The sequence below is a fragment of the Saimiri boliviensis genome, chromosome 5 (genome assembly GCF_048565385.1).
Source record: "Saimiri boliviensis isolate mSaiBol1 chromosome 5, mSaiBol1.pri, whole genome shotgun sequence".
Taxonomy (NCBI): Eukaryota; Metazoa; Chordata; class Mammalia; order Primates; family Cebidae; genus Saimiri; species Saimiri boliviensis.
Genome location: NC_133453.1, coordinates 132,340,396 through 132,357,835, shown reverse-complemented (window position 1 = coordinate 132,357,835; position 17,440 = coordinate 132,340,396). Strand labels below are relative to the sequence as shown.

The 17,440-nt window shown below is 45.8% G+C and overlaps 1 protein-coding gene across 10 annotated transcripts in view; it reads left to right on the top strand.

Annotated features, from left to right (window-relative positions):
* Nucleotides 1-17,440, top strand: part of NTRK3 (neurotrophic receptor tyrosine kinase 3) — a 381,018-nt gene that overhangs the window by 276,319 nt on the left and 87,259 nt on the right. For 3 of the 10 annotated variants that reach the window (XM_039479826.2, XM_039479827.2, XM_010346819.3), the window contains one exon: nucleotides 376-17,440. This exon is cut by the window's right edge and continues 15,287 nt beyond it. In XM_039479826.2, coding sequence (XP_039335760.1) covers nucleotides 376-494 — 119 coding nt within the window. In that variant the 3' untranslated portion in view covers nucleotides 495-17,440. 10 annotated transcript variants of the gene reach the window in all.

The window sequence follows — 17,440 nt, the reverse complement described above, 5'->3', positions numbered from 1 at the left end:
CCCTTCTCCCACACACCCCTCAGCTCATCATCAGGGGCTCCTCCTTTCAGAAAGATGTTTATAGATCGAAGGCCACTTAGATGAGACCTCTCCTCCTCTTCCATGACAATCCAAGGCCAAGCCCCGTAAGGTTTTGCTCCCTTCCCTTCCTCGGTTCAATGGAGGCTGCAGCAAAACGGAGTGTTTCCAGTTTCTCTGACCATGCTGGGTTTTAAGTTAATCCCCTCCTCCTATCCTTCCCTTTTGCTGACAGTTCTTCCCCTTTCAAGCTCCCTCTCTATTTCCCCTCCTAGTTTCAATCTTCTTTGGGGGTTTTGGTTTTTACTTTATTTTGCCTTTTTCTGTTTTTTTTTTTTTTCTTTTTGTTTTTTATAGGTTTCAGAGAAATTATGTTGAATCCAATAAGCCTTCCCGGACATTCCAAGCCTCTTAACCATGGCATCTATGTTGAGGATGTCAATGTTTATTTCAGCAAAGGACGTCATGGCTTTTAAAAACTCCTTTTAAGCCTCCTTGTTTTGATGTCACCTTGGTAGGCTGGGCCCTCTGAGAGGTTGGAAGCTCTAGGCATTGTTCTCTTTGGATCCAGGGATGCTAAGTAGAAACTGCATGAGCCACCAGTGCCCTGGCACCCTTTAACACCACCGAGATGGGTGTTTTCCCCCATCCACCACTGGCAGGGTTGCCCCTTCCCTCCAATCATCACTGTGCTCCTTTTTTTCTGGCCTATGAGGCAGCTCCTGCCACCTTCTTTAGAGCCAATAAAGAGAATTAAAAACCTGTGCACCAGGAGCATCTTTTAAACACACTAGCCATTCTCTTGGTTTACAAAAACAACCTAACCATCACAAGAAAGCCTGATGAAGTCCAGCCATGCTCCAGCCTCGCTTTCCCTGCTTGGAAGCGTGGGGTCTCCCTGGCTCTCCCAGGATACCACGCTGTCCTCTTAGTGACCTCGTCGCCCTGCAACCTCCAGTGGGGAAGAGTCACAGAAAGCACCTAAGCAGAGGCGGAGACGGCGCGGTAAGAGGAGGGGGAGCCAGGCTCAAGTATTGGCACCAAGTTAGGTCTCAGAGGAAAGAATGGAAACCAATCACTTTACATTTTTATTTTTATTTTCGGTGGAAAAAATCATCCTTTTTTGGGACACACTTGCCCCCTACTTCCTCTTCTCTCTGGAACGGCTCACAATGAGTGCGATACTAGAAAACTCCTTGCAGAGGAGAGTTTCTCCAGGCTCTTCCTGGACCCTTAGATCTGCAGTTCTGACAAGCTTTGGCTGCAGGAGGGTTTTGCCCATGAACTGGCCATCCTACTAGGACCACAAGGGACCAAGGGGATCAGGGACCAAGGCCCTTCCTGCCAGCCCATGATCCCGGGATTGGCTCTCTTCCCTACTTCCACTTATTCTTGACTCTGAGAACTTTTGGAACCCAATGGAATCAGCATTTCAAGGTCAAGATGAACTGAAGGGGAAGAGAAGTAAAACTTGGCCTCCTCCAGCCCCTCTCATGGCACCAATGGAAGTGTCCTGTTCTCTGGTCAATATGTGTGTTTTCTTTGCTTGCTTTGACTCATGCCTTACTCCATGGCCACCCTCTCCCAAAGAGGGGGCTAGCTTACCCCATTTTCAACTTGATCCACTGAGGAGAGGGAAGGGGGTGACTTTCCGTTCTTCAGTAGGAAAGGCACATTTGTAGGGCCTGAAGCTCCCCCGTATTTGCTGACACGCTGGTGGAGTAGACTTCTGGCTCCCCAGCCCATGGGGCCTCCATTGTGTGAAGTCAGCATAGGCTGCCCACCTAATGGTGGAGAGCATGAAACTGGGAGCATCCCGTGGGGGGCTTTTGCGGGGGAAAGTGGTTGTTTTAACCCACCATTGTTTCAGGGGTGGTGTTGCTCACAAATAGAGAATCGAGTCTATGCCTTTGGCAGATTTATTTGGGAGTTCAGATTCCCACCTAAGGGTTTTACTTCTTGGGTCCTGTGGATGGTGGTTCTTCATGTCAGGATCCCAGCTTGATTCTGCAGATGCCGCCATGGGGTTTAAAAACACGAGGCTTTCCAAGTTCTTGCCCAGTATCTGGGGTGGCCTCCAGAGTATCACCTGGGAATTCAGCTTCTCTCCGGGGCTCCAGGTGTGTGTTTATCTTGCCCCCCTTCAGCTCTCCTCATCCTGCTCCCCATTGTTCCATGTCAGGCTGTTCCCCATGACGCCCTGCTGACGCTTCGGGTCCAGGGCCTCCTCCCAAGTGTGGCTTTAAGGAGTAAGCTTGAGGGTGATGTTTTTTAATTATTGTAAATCATTACCTCATTTCCAGCCTCCCAGGCTCCATCCATTCCAGCATCTTTTATTCTGCCATTTTTCTCATCTTGTGCTATGACAATGGGGCATTGTGTTTCCACAGAGACTTATAGGAGTGTTCAGTGTATAGTTTCTTAATAAACACTTTATTTTCTAATGAAATGACTGAATCAGACCTCTTATTTGGAAATTTTGCAAAAACATTACAAATACAGAAATTCCAGGTTACCTGCATTTTTTCCTGTTACTCTTTTTAAAAAGTTTTTAAGTTAAGGTCTGTGTTTACAAAGGTATTCACAATCTGTTCCATTGGTCGCTTTCACTGAGAGTCTTCCAGATAGGTTAGGCTCATACAGCAAAGTGCTTTTTCATCTTACTGAGAAAGAATTAGAGGCTCAGAGAGGTTGAATGGTTACCCAGGGTCCCACAGTATGAGAGGTGAAAGCAAGACTCAAAGCTGACTTCTACAGACACTACTTGGGCCACTGAGACCCTCACTCTCTTGGTATCTGGGTAATGTTCTGTTGTCTGAGTAGCCAAGGCTCACAGAAATCTTCTCTCCAGAGCTGATATGTAAGGGTGCCTGGGAGTGGAGTTGGGGATCCTTTATCTTTGGTGTATGAGCAAAGCCAATGGGGCTCTCCCAGGGATGGAGTAGTTTTATATGTTCCCTGTGGATATTGGGAAAGTGACCTTGTCCAAGGAAGGATGGGGATCTGGGCTTACAGGTCAACACACTTGTCACTCAGAGACATGCCCCTTTTCATACACACACACGACACACATACACACAAGAGCCAAACTCTCATGGCAAATCCCATGTGGGCTGCCAGGAGACAGAGGCCAAGGAGTGAAATGTTTGGATGAACTGACACATCTGTGCGCCCTTGGACCCTGGCGCTGCTACAGCTAGAAGAGTTGAAATGCTTCCTGTAACTTGCCCTCTTCCTTTTAGAAGGGGAGGACAGTGTGAGGCTCTGTATGCAGGAGAGATAGAGCAAGAGTGGAGGATGTGGGCTGGGAAAGGGTTCCTGGGTGGAGCCAAGTGCTTCACTAGGCCCCAGTAATTCTGGTTGGAGCTCCGTCTCTGAGGAAGCAGAGGTGAGGCAAGTAAAGTAACACAGAAGGGCTCATGTTCAAATCTAACAGGAAGTTGATCAGACTAGGTTGGTGCTTTCCTATGTACCTCCACTCACTTTATCTTTTATTTAAGTCTAGTTTGGCTTGAGACTCCCTTATGATAAATGGAAGTTCCTGCTCTCTAGAATGGCCTGGGTGAGGGGTAGACCAAGCTCTACATTTTCCCCTTCTCAAGGGTTCCAGGGAGAAAGAGTTGGAACAGGAATGCCCAAAGGGTTGGGACTGTCCTTGGGACCATGAGGAGATGTGCTGGTTCAAGGGAGAACTTTCATTTTGAATATAGGAGGGATTTGAGCTTTGTTTTGTTCTGATGCTTGGAGTTTGTTGGTGTTTGGGGGGAGAGACAATGGGTAAAAATGGCCCCCGAGAATATGGGAGGGAAAAGTATCCACAGCTCGGGAGGAAGGGTTGGCACTGGCCTCATGGAGGGAGTGCTCTTCCCATGTAGCAGGAGGCAAGAAAAGGAAAGGATTCAGAATGTCTTTTTGAGGCTATAGGGCAAGAAAGTGAGGGAGTCCTTGTCTGGTGGCTTCCATTTTGTCTATAAAGAACGAGGCAAGGTCTTGTGCCATGAGTGAAAAGATCCTAGCAGAGTAGAAGGTCTGAACTGCCAGGGCCGGAGAGTATGAAGACCGTGGGGTGCTATGGAAAAGTTGCTTGGCAGAATGAGGAACCGGCCGAGGTGCCTGGCTGAAGTCTAGGCCCCTGCTTTCCACGTTTTCCTGCTAGGTGTTGAAGTCTCATGGCATTTACCCCAGTGTTCATGCCTCTGGAGCACTCAGAGCTGGCATAGGGCGCATGTGGAGAGCTGAAATCAGCCCAGAAAGATGCTGGTTTGGACTGGCTTCAGTTTAGAGTGGCTCAGGGAACCAGCCAGTCCTGGAGCTCCCAACCTCCTGCATTTGAATCTCACCAACAGGATTTTCACAGTAGCTTTCTCAGACCTTAGGCTTCCATTTTGGTCCTGCAGGATGTTGCTGCCCAGGTTCACAGCTGGCTCAGTTCACGAACCCGTGGTGCTTGCCAGGTGCTCTCTGGATCTTCATTCCAGAGGAGTGGTTGACAGGTGCTGGTTCTGAAGCTTAAAGAGTGAGAAGCTCAACTGTACCCACCCATCAGATCTTGTGGAACGAGGTGAAATTCGATGTAACACATTCCAGGAACATGCACTGGAGGGGCTGGAGTCTTTTAGTAGCATTACATGACCAGGTCCTGGAACTGGTTGCCACGCTCCCAAGAATGGGTTTACTGTGGGTCATTAATAATAATTCTCTGTATCTTATGAAGCACTTTCTCAGAACCAGGCACATTTTACCCCCCAAAAAAGCTGACGCTCAGAAAAGTTTAATAACTAGCCCGGGTTTACACAGCTACAGACAGAACTAAGACTCACAGGGGGCCTCCCTGACCTCAGAATGCTTTTGGCCACTCTGCTGACCCCCAGGAGCACATCTTCAACTCCTGGAAGGCTACAGTCCTGGGGATGCTCCACAATCATAGCTGCCCCCAACCCCACTCCACTCCCAAGACAGAGAAGTCTTTCGGGGGTCTTCAGAGCTAGACACCATCCTTGACTTCCTTCTGGAACCACTGGAACAGGATGATTTTAAAGACTAGAACATCTGCAATGTCCTTTCCTCTCTTATTGTAACTTGGGGTGCATGAAAGCGTGGTTGGGCTTAGATCTAAGATTAATCACCTGTCTTACAGTTGGTGAGATTCCCACGCAATGATGACCTCTTTGATATTGGGGAGGACTTGTTGGATGACAGCAACCTGATCCTTAGGATAGCAGGTGAGGCTGCCCAGGTCTGTGCAAGGGTGAGCAGCTTCAGACAGGAAGGTGGTAGAAAAAAAGGGCCTCGTCTGACTACCCACTGCCACTTAACCTTTCTTCAACCCACCTCAAAGACCTCCTGATATGTCCAAGCTCAGCCATGCAATGCTCACCCAAAAAAGACCAAACACTAAGCAGGCTCAATTTGGAAGTCAAGAAGCTGGCCTCTAGCCACCTCTGTCTTTTCTTTTGTGTGGGAATCCCTTTCTGAAGCCGAGCTCCCAGCAGCCACATCCTCACCTCCACCTCCCCAGCCACAGGTGTGACCGCAGCACAGCACTGGGCTGTGACATATCCCCTGGCTCATCCCAATTCCCTCAGGTCAAGCCCAGGCATGAGCAAAGGATCAAGCATCTCAGATACAATGGTGAGGCGGCAAGGGAGGGTTGGATGCCGCGGGAAAGCTCGGGAGCGGGCAGATCAATGCAGGACGACTTCATTGTTGTACAGCTTTCTGCATGGAGCCAGACGTGGATTAGGCGAAGAGCCAGAGCCTTTGTTCCTTCAGGGTTTACTGACTCCTGTGCTCTGGCCAGACTCGCACATTGCTACCAGCGTGACTCTGAAAGCAAGAGCAAAATGAAGGTGGCAGGGAGGGAGAGTGGGAGGGGAGGGAGAGGGTGATGCTGGCTGCTCGGAGCCTTCCCTGGGAAGGGCCCAGGGAAAACTCTTAAGCATGACAGCGGAGGTGGGAGGATGGTGGAGAACAATGGGGAGTCTGGTTTCCATCTGGACTGTCCGGCAAGGGCCTGGAGCCTGCCTCCTCCTCCCTCCCAGCTCCCCTCCACCCCTCACATTTCCACTCTTTAATGCTGGCTGATGTGGGCGAAGCTCCTTGCAGCCTCCAGATTCCTTGGATAGCTCTGGTTCTGCATTTTGCCTTTAGAAATCCTGTTACCACCCCCCTGTACTTCCCACCTCACAAGAAAACCTCAGCCTAGATCTGACAATATATTTCCAGAGCGAAATAAGACTCCTCCTTCAACCCTACTTGAACCCAAAAGTGAGTTGAAGGAGACGTGCTGGCAAGAGACAAGTCCCTTGTCTGCTTTTTTGGGTGTTTCTGAAATTCCGTCAGGATTCTGAGGTCCTCTTGGGTAGGACTTTTGTTCCAGTTTCTCCTGCTAGCAGATGAAACTTCCATAGAGTGACTCCCGTTTCCCTTGAAATTAAGTCTTGCTGAGGGAAGAGATTTCGGCATGGGTGATAAGGTCTCACACCCCTCTGCATTTTCGTCCCCTTTCATTTGGGCACATTTTCCTTGTATCACAAAATATCTGGGGGTTTGTGCCTCAGAGAGCTACATCTTCCCTCGTCATTATGCTTGAGTTCTGGGTGGGTGCAAATGCATCGCTCAGATGTTCTGTATGCTCCTGGTCCAGGAATGGTGAGGACTGACAAACACGAGGGGAACCTCTGACTGGGGCATGCTCTGCTTTGAGAGAAGGGAACAAGAAAGACAGGAGGACTTCTGAGGAGCACAGACCCCACAGGGATGCAGAAGGTACCGATGGGGCAGATTTGGTGTCACCGGCCTCCAGCCCAGGTCCGTGTGGGTTGTATCTGGGAAGGAACTTGGTCCTCTGGGGCAGAGGAAAGAGGCACGGTTACGAGTTACCCAGAGAGCAGAGCTGTAGAGAAATCTTAGCTCAGGGCTCTGGTGGGACTTTGAAGCCAAGATGCACGAGCCTTCCACATGGGACCAGATGGACACCTGGCCTTCTCAGGATCACGGTGTTTTCTCCTGATCCTCTGCCAGTAGGAGCCTCTCAGAGCCTCTCTGAGATAGATGAACTTGACTTTGATTTACCTATGGGTGGAGATTGGGGCATGAGGCATAAGTCAAGAAGAATGGAGCTTGGCTTTTCTGAGAGCCAAAACCCGTGAGCAGATCGCACTTCATGCCCTAAGAGTAATGTCAAGTAACATTTGAGTTCGGAGGGGTGGTCAAAATCCCCTGCTCAGCTACGAAGAGGGTTTGCAGAGCAAGGACGGAGGCTGCCCAAAGGCACATTCCAGAATGGCAGTTTCTGACTTTCGCCTTCATGCAAGTTTGAGGGATAGGACGTCAGGTCAGCTCAGAAAACACTACCAGACCTGGCTTTGGTAAGTAATGCTGGAGGCCATGGTGGCTTGCAGTGATGACCAGCTTGTCTTCATGGCTGTCTTTGCCTTGGTTTCTGCCCCCTGTGTGCTGTTACCATGGCAGCACAATGAAGCCTAGCTCTGTCTTTAGGGACCTGAGTGGAGCAAGCGGCCTGTTTCCCTGAAAAAGACACATCCTTCCCTCCCTTGTCCTCAAGTTGATTCTGCAGTGAGAAGGACAAGGATGTAGCCCCGGTAAAGTGGAAAGTAACTTCACTGCTGTCTAACATGGCCTGGTGATGCCTCCTTTACAGAGTCCTGATAGGCCACCTATGTTCTCACTCTGAAGCTCACATTACCTTCAGTCTGTCTGGGTCCTCGAAATGTTGTTTAAAAATCACATTTTGGCATTCTTGACTCTGCAATGCTTGCCATAGATTTTTGCCGAAAGTCATGAAATTCTGACCTTCAAATGCACTTCTCATAAAAAGAGAGGATGTGGAGCTGTGGGGAGCACATGCTCTCTTCCAGGGATGGGGCGTGTCCACAGAGCCTGTGACATGGTTCTTCGCAGCTGCACAGGCCTAGGGAGATACTTACCCCTCACAGCTAGTTTCTTAAGCATGTCAAGAGAACGTGACATTGAGGGTTCTTGAGTTTTAAGCTGAAAGGATCCAGCCTCTGTGACACAGGGGACCTTTGCACCTTACAAAGGCTCTCTAATTTCTAGTCTTTCCCAGCACTGGTCAGACAAGCAATCTCCAAGCTCTGTCCTCTTGCTGCCAAAGTTAAGGAAGAATCAGAAGGGACATTCCAGAGTACTGGCTAGATAGTCACTAAATCTGGCCTATGAATTATATTAGAACCTCTGGATGCTCTTGCTGTTAATTCTGAAAGAAAATTCACATGGCAGAGAACTTGACAGTAAATCTCAAACAACTTCTGTCATGAGTCTAGTCCCTGACAGTGTGCCCTGGCCAGAAGGGCACAGCCAGGATCCATGACGTTTTGTGATTACCCCCATCTGGGGGCCATAGCTCTTAACTGAGACCTTTTGCTTCAGAGGAAGCCAGATATAGAGCCAGCCAGGGAAAACTTGAAGCTGTTCCCTCCCACTGTCAGTGGGCAGCAAGGGAGGCACCACCAATATAGAACATATTCTGAGAATGTTCTTCTTGGGAGAATTTAAATTCTAAGTTCATGTTTAAATGACTCACAGAATCGTTCAATCTTTATGGCTGTCGATTTGGCATTTCTTGCTACCATAACAGGAGATTGCTGCACAGTACCTCTGATACCAAATGGCCAGCCTAATCGTTAAGAAGACCAGAATAACCCCACTGTGCATTTTCAGGAGGGTGTCTTTGGCCATCTTAATAATTGTATTGGGTCAATCACTTGACCAACTGTTATTCTGCATGAATTGGTCAGTTTTCTGAGCACAGCTCCAGTGCCTGCAATATGGTTCTCCCTTAATTTGAAATCCCCAACTTGCAGAAAAACCTTTTCCTCTTCCTCCAGTTATTAGATAAATGATGCTGTAAGGATCAAGTGCTCCCCTTTTTATTGTCTGCAGCAGTGTCTGTCCTTACTCTCATGATATGCCGAGGATCCATCAGAGAACATTGGAAAACATTGCACAGTATGGCCAGCTCTTACAGATTCACAGTTTGCATTAGGATATCAAAGGCTCTAAGAAGCCCTGCTGTAAATAAAACTGATTCTACCACTTTCCAATTCTAATTAAACACAAAACATTCTTCACTTAATACCTTTTAATGGACTCAGCACACATATGTTAGAAACACACTGGGTTATGGTGTGGTCAGAAGCTTCTAAAGAAGAATCGAGCAAGATGTGTTCGTCCACCTCCCACCTTCTTATATCAAGAAACCACCACAACCAGCGCTCTGCCCAGCTGCAGGCTCAGCCCTCACTTCTGCCTTCTACGTAGAGTCAGAAAAAAATCTGGTTGCTGATGGATAGATACCCGTGTGAAGATCAGGAAACCTTCACTGTGATATCTCAGAAGAAGATGGTAAGTCATTTCACATAAGAGCTTGAGACTTCAGCATTAAACCTGGCCATCTGCCCAGGCTGGTGGAGGTGACATCGACTAGTGATAGCACACAGCAGTGAAGACCTGGATCCCTGTTTCAACTCTACCACTAGCAAAATGACATGGGGTAAGTTACCTTTCCTTGTTCCATATTTGTCTCTGAGTAGCTAGTAGAGTTTGCTGATCCTCGTGTAAAAGACCCTGCCTGGACAGATGCCCCAAATGCCATGTCCCATGAGTCACCATTGTCTCTTAGTGGAGGATGTCTTTTGGTTCTTGGTCCTTCTCTCCTTTCTGAATGTGTTGTGTATCAGGCGAACAGAGTGAGAGAGATGGCTGCCCCTTTGGGTGAGGACCAGTGGATTTCTCTGGATGAGGATGGAAGCAGATGTGTGGGGGTTAATAGACCCTCTCTGTCACAGTTGGACAGGGCCAAGCGGGAGTTCTTGGCAAGATTTTCCGACTTTGATCTCAAGAAGGCAGCTCTGCCTAACAAATAGTCTGAAATGTCAAAGAATAAATGTTAAAGCTTGAGGGGTCATTCTCCAGGGAGTTGCCTCGGATGGCTAGGGAGGGAGATGAGGAGGGAGAGAGGGACGCAGCAGAATCCTTCACATAAAGATTCTGACTTGGTTTTGTGATATTTAAGAAAAGGAGAAAACTCTGAATTATTTATATCACAGAAGATGTAAGCAGGCTGTAGAGAAGTGGCCTGGCTTTGCATAGTAGTTTATGGCCATCATTTAGCTGCCCCAGCCTTGAACTGGTAAAACTTTTTTTTTTTTTTTTTTTTGTAATTGACATGGTATTGAGCTCTACTTGAGCTGTTTATTATTATTATTATTATTGCTATTATTTTAATTAAGAAAATTCATGTCCTTCGATATGTGAGTTGGGGGAGACAGTTTCTAGAAATGACATTTGCACAAAGCAAGAGTTACGTCTTTCCCTTAAAGGGACTCCAGCACACCCTTCAGTAACTCTTTCCAGCTCTGTGAGTTTTTAACCTGCTTGCCTCTTCAAGCAGGGATTTGGGAGACTCCTGCTCTGATATGGGCGGGAAGCATCTTAGTTTGGGCCTGGGCACCAATTGGCTGTGTAGGTCCGGGAAGGTGAATTTCATCTCTCATTCGTTCCCTCTGAAAGATGAAGATGATTGTCCTGTGCCTCTTCTGAGTACGCTGGGCATATGAGGGATGACTCCATTGTGTTCACAATACCTTGGTACCTGACAGGGAGTGGGGGGATAGCGTCTATATTATGTGAGAGGATAAAGAAGTAAAAAATGTTAAAAGGTTAAATGAACAGTGATTGAAGGATTGGTGGTAAATCTGGGGGGAATGGGTTCTTTCCTCTGTTTATTTTGTTCAGTGATAAAATGAATACTTCATGTTGATAATTATATCCTGATTCTATAGCATGGGTAATTGAAATTCACCAAAAATCCCCACATTGCATTTGAAATTAAAATGACAAGCTTCACACACTCTTCCATCTCTCTCAGTCACTCTCCTAATTGTTTTTGCATACCCTTGATGACATTCTGGGAGGTGCAAACACATGGAGCCAACTTTTGATCAGTTTGGGGGTGGTGAGGTGAGGCTAGTCAAAGTGCGAATCAGATCATCAGTAGACCTCCAAACAAGCCATATTGTATTTGGGAGGTATTGCTTTTGTTGAAGATATCAATACTTTTGTTTCTTTCCTAAACCTGTTTTTTTTCTATTGAAGAACCTAGAGAACACTTTGCCGTTAAAATGTCACAGTGACACTCCTGTCATAAAACTCTGAAAATGTACATATTTTTACCCTCACTAACCTACCCTACCTCCCAGAAAGGTCTTTGAAATGTTTTTCCTCCACTCTCTACTTGCTGTGATTGGAAGTTAGACTGGCACCATTGCTCTCGGGCAGTGGTTCTCAGAGTTTTTGGTTTGCATACCTCTTTACACTTAAAAGTCATAGAAATCCCAAATAACAGTTCTTTCTGTAGGTTATATCCATCATATTCACTGTATTTGAAATTAAAACTGAGTATAACTTAGACGCTCAAGCATACACACACATTCCATTTAGCTGTCATGATGACGACATCCTCAGATGTCTGGAAACCACTGGACAACTTCTTGAATAATACCTGTGAGACACGAGAGTGAAAAAAGGCATACACTATCTTACTATTGCTAGGAAAATAGCTTTGATACATGAATCTCCTGAAAGGGTCTTGAGCCCACCAGGGACCTCTGGACCATTTTGAGAACTGCTGCTCTAGGGAAAACAGGCACAAGCAGATTCTGAAATCAAACCTGGGTCCCCTTGGAGCCAGGGCAATCTGCCAGTCATGGACTTTGATCCAAGTGTAGGGGTCTGTCAGAATTCCATTTCCAGATTCAAACATCACTGACTGCCCCATGGGTGTTCACATAAGGCAAACGGGATACAACCATGCATGTTCAGTTGCTGGAAATGTGGAAAATATACAAGAAGGACTTCACCTGTTATTAAGAAAATGGAGTGGGGGCTGTTTGCTTGCTCTGGAGAAGAACATGGGCTTGATGTAATAGTAAACATTATTGGCTGATTGAAGAGACTCAGCACAAACAAGATTGACAAAATCCCATTGGTGAGAGCAGGAGGCATGAATGGAAGCAGATGAGAGAATTCATAAGTAGCACCTTGAGGTTTGGCATCCCTTCGTGTGCACTGTAGCTCTCACTGTGCACCAAATTTGGACTTGTTTAAGGAACACGTGAGGCTGGCAGTGCTCTAGCAAGGACCCATGGGAGTGCCTATTTAAGTTTAGATACCCTGGCACCTTCTTCCTCTTTCTCCTAAGCTGGGCAGCTTTGGTATAGGAAGATTGGGCTATGAAATGCTTTAATGTCTAGGGAGCTTCCTTAGGTTAACTCTGTGTAGCACCCAGCACACCACCCAGCAGAGGGACCTGTCTCATCATGAGGTCCTACGTGGGTGACAGTGTTCATGCCTCTTCCTGTTCATCATTTATACACCAAGGAGCAAGAAGTGCTCTTTTGTGGGATTATCTCACAATCCCAACGGGATAGGGTCTTTCAGGGATTACCTCTGAGATCGTGAGCAAATGTTGCTTCACTGACTGATTCTTCAGACATATCTGGGGCATCCACTCTGTGCCACACACTCTGCTACTAAGTGAGTCAGTTGTGTTTCCTGCCTTCAAGATCTTTATTGTCCTGTGCAGTGGTTTTCCATTGGGGGTGATCTTGTCTCCCAGAGGACATGTGTAGAGACATTTTTGGTTGTGACAACTGAGGGTGGGTGCTTCTGACAGCTCCCCACAACAAATAATTATCCAGCGCCAAATGCTAACAGTGTCAAGGTTGAGAAACCCCAGTCTAATGAGACTACAGGCCAGTATTCATTCGTCTTAAGTAAAAGGGACCTCCTCGCTTTTTAAGGCCCTCCTTCAGCTACCAAGAATCCTAGGGCCACGGGAAAGGACCACATGGAGCCCGCACCCCACCTTCCTTCTAAACAATGTTTTATTTCCTAAACCAGAATTCCTTACCCAAACAGCTCTCAGCTTTCCTCCGAGACATGTACAGGTTTCTTCATTGGTCTGTTCTAAGGGTGGGCTGCACTGCAGGTGTGTGTGCTGCTAAGCCCAAGAGTTGGACAAAGGATTACTCTACGGGGGCAGTGGGAACTTCGAGAGTATGATGGGGGCAAGGTTAGAGGAAGATGGAGTTGCAGGCTCAGTGTGCACACATATGTACATGGGAACCCCTTCACTGTGGGGCACAGGACGGAGGTGGAAGAGAAGGGAGCAGGCTGGGGGCCAACTCCCTAGCACCACATGTCTCCACTCACAACTCCAAGGAACCAGAGACACCGGAAGTCAGACCTGGCCCTTCAGGACATCCTGAAAATCAATTTCACAGGGCAGGAGGATAGGACATGCCTTATTTGTTAGTGTGTTAGCTTGATTTATAACTTCCAAATCTTTAGACGTATGAAATGTGGGCTTCTAATTATTCCCTTGTTCCAGCTACTTCAAATGTAAGGAATAGGCCTGGTACGGATAAGTGAGTTATTATGAAGCAGTTTGATGAAATTATGGGAGAGGTAAACATAGAGGAAAGACACCTAGCACCTAGTTCCTAAACGGAGTTCTTTTTTGGTCTTTTCTTTTCTTTTGAGATGGAGTCTTGCTTCATCACCCAGGCTGGAGTATAGTGGTGCAATCTCGGCTCACTGCAACTCCACCTCCCTGGCTTAAGTGATTCTCATGCCTCAGACCCCGAATAGCTGGGATTACAGGTGTCTGCCACCAAGCCTGGCAAATTTTTGTATTTATAGTAGAGACAAGGTCTCACCATGTTGGCCAGGCTGGTCTCGAACTCCTGACCTCAAGTGATCCGTCCACCTCAGCCTCCCAAAGTGCTGGGATTGTAGGTATGAGCCACCTTGCCCGGCCTAAATGGAGTTCTTAAAAATATTGCCTCATGACATTGATCTGCAGATGATTAAATAAAAAATGGCAGTTCAAGGAATGGCATAATTAAAATGGTCAGTTAAGACTTTAAGGTTTCCATTGTTTAGAGAGCTGTATTCAAGTCTTGGAAATCCTGACCCCATTGCCTGGTAAATAAACACCACAGTCTTTCGGTGACCTCTGGCTGCTGGAAGTACATACTTGTGGAGATTCTTCCTGCTGGACCATCTCCACATTGGGGCAATGCTCTTACAGGCCCACCTGATTGCCAGAGACCAATCTCGAGATCTCCACAATTGACTGGTATTCACTGGGGATCTGGAGCTTTATGGATGGCGTGGCCAGCATCATAACGGAAAGAGACAGGTGCCCCTTCCTTGCTCCCCATTTCTGCACTACTGTGAGGATATCTCTCGGTCACAGAAAGGTAAAGAATCTGGAGAAATTGAGTAGGAAGGATTTTTTTACTTTTAATAACATTGTGCTTTTTTTTCTGATTACAAAAGTAATTTATATTCACAGTAGAAAATTCAACGAAATACAGAAAAGCACACCAACACATAAATTATCCACCATCCCATCACCCAGAGATAGCACTGTTAACATTTTAGCTTTCTGCCTTCTCATCTTTTTTATGTACTTATTTGTCAGAATCAAATCATTCTGTGTGCGCATGCACATACACATTACTTTGCTACCTCTTTTTTAAAATAAGATTGCGTTTGCAATTTAACTGATCTTTTACAATGTTAAAAAAATTTGTATAAGTGATATATTTACCACATGGTTAAATACACACACACACACAAACACACTCGCACAGAAATGTTCATAGCAGCATTTTTTATAACAGTCAAGAAGTAGAAAAACGCCATGTTTATCGACTGGTGAATGGAAAGGAAAATGTGGTGTTGCTGCACAATGGATTGCTACTCAGCAATCAAAAGGAATGAAGCACTGATACATGCCACAACGTGGATGAATCTCAAAGAAACATGCTAAGTAGCTGGACACAAAACATCCCATTTTCTATGATGCCATTTGTGTGCAATGTCAAGAAGAGGCAAATCTGGAGAGACAGAAATTAGATTAGCAGCTGCCTAAGGCTGGGGTTGGAAGCAGGGATTCACTACAAATGGACCCACGGACCTTGTTGGGGTGAAGAATGTTCTACAGTTGGTTTATCTGGATGATTACACCATTCAGTAGATTTACTAATCATTGTTGAGTTGTACATTAACATAGATGAATTTTATGGTATGTAAAATAGTGCCTCAATAAAGTTTATATATACATATATACATATAATAAATATGTAAAGTTTGCATATATGAACTCAATGATGCTTATACATAATACATAATATATAAAATATATATGTAAACTTTATTGAAGTATTAATTACCATTATTATTTATCTCAAATTCCTGCTATAGATTGATCTGTCTATAAAATGGGAGCCCTACCCTTCTTTCACCTGTTCCTCGTCTGCAAGTTGCTCCTAGCACCTCTACCATTACCACACAAGTAATTTCTGTTATTGAGTGTCCTTACAAATTATATCTAAGCAAATTATATACCAACAAATATAAATATATGTGTTTTATTTTTGAGACAGAGTCTCACTCTGTCGCCGGGCACCAGGCTAGAGTATAGTGGCACAATCTCAGCTCACTGCAACCTCTGCCTCCCGTTCAAGTAATTCTCCTGCCTCAGCCTCCCGAGTAGCTGGGACTACAGGCACATGCCACTGTGCCCAGCTAATTTTTGTATTTTTAGTAGAGACAGAGTTTCACCATGTTGGCCAGGATGGTCTTGATCTCTTGACTTTGTGATCTGCCTGCCTCGGCCTCCCAAAGTGCTAGGATTACAGGCTTGAGCCACCATGTCCGGCCATGTACTTATTTTTTCTCTATTTTGTACAATGGCAGCTATATCATACATACTATTGTGCACTTTTAAAGATAATCCTGTCCCCACCCCAGTTACTTGCAGCTCTTAGAGAACTCCTTCCTTGTTGTTTTAGAGATCCATACTATCCCCTTGTATTGATATATTCAAATTTATTCAATTTCTTCACAATAGCTTGCTCTTATAAATAATGGCAATGGATTGATCCTAAATATATTGAAACTCAATGAATATGGTTGAACCTAAATATGATATTAACACGGGAACTTATGACCCCCATAAGCTATTTGTTATATCTGTTTTACATATATTGACCATATGGGGTTTTGCCAGTGTATACCCCAAGAGTAATACAGTTGCTCCTCAGTTTACCATGGGCTTGTTTCCCAATAAACCCATGATAAGTTGAAAATATGACAAGTTGAAAATGTACTTAATACACTTAAGTTACCAACCATCATATTTTAGACTAGCCTGCCTTAAATGTGCTCAGAACATAGCCTACAGTTGGGCAAAATAATGTAACACAAAGCTTACTTTATAATCAATAAAGCACTGAGTATCTCATGTAATTTATTTAATACCGTACTGAAAGTGAAAAGCAGAAGAATTTTACACCATAGTAAAGTTGAAAAGTCCCAAGTTGAACCATTCTAAGTGGAGGCCTGTCCATGTATGAGAATGAGGTTCCCCACAGCCTTCATAAACATGGCATGACTTTTAATGGCTGTATCATGCTCCACTGTGTGGACATACCAGATTTATTTGATTAGTACCCTCTGTTTGAAAACTTGGATTGATTTATTTTTCCATTATTTTTCCATTAATCTAAAAACAGCACAGGTATTTGGTACTTTTGGTGGTTAAGCTGAACAAGGGAGATGGCTCAGTGGCAGCCCTCATCAGAGGTGGTGTGTCTGTCAGTACCTTGCTACCTCTGGATACTTAGAGATCCCCCAAGCAGGTATCCAGTAGATTCTCCTAACGGACAGCTATCTTGTAACAGAGAGCTGACTATGGAAAGCTGTCTCCTTCTGAAATATTATTGCTTCAGATCCCAGGATGCAACGTCATTGAATGCAGGGGTCATTACCTTTTCTCAGGTGACTTCAAAGTGTTGCCAACATTCACATCATGTTGTTCCCCAAAAGGCTCTTCTGGCCAGAGCCTTACCACGTTTAGGGCTGGGGATTCTGAGCTGCACAATCCGGAAATGTTAATGGGATTCTGAATGAAGCCTCTAATCTCATATGTCCTACAGAGGGCTGACCAAGCGTGACACCGTGACTTTCTCAAGGTCAGAGTGAGGGTTGGGAGGCAGTACCCATGTATCCTGACCTCTTGCTCTGGCCTTTAAGCAGGTGGCCTCCTAGGAAAACATCGGGTGAGGCATGGCAGTAGAGATTGAAGCTGGATGTAAAACGCCACAGACGATTCAGAAAGGTGTTTCCAGCCAAGCCACTGATCTGGGCTCCAGGCAGGGGAGGGGCACAAACCAGAGATAAGTCAACCAGCTGGAAAGAATTCAAGAACATAGCAACAGGAAGGATGAAGGGGTGAAGAGATTGATGGTGAGATTCTCTGTATCTGCAGCTTTTGAGGCCAAGTGATAGCCATGCTTTCTCTCTA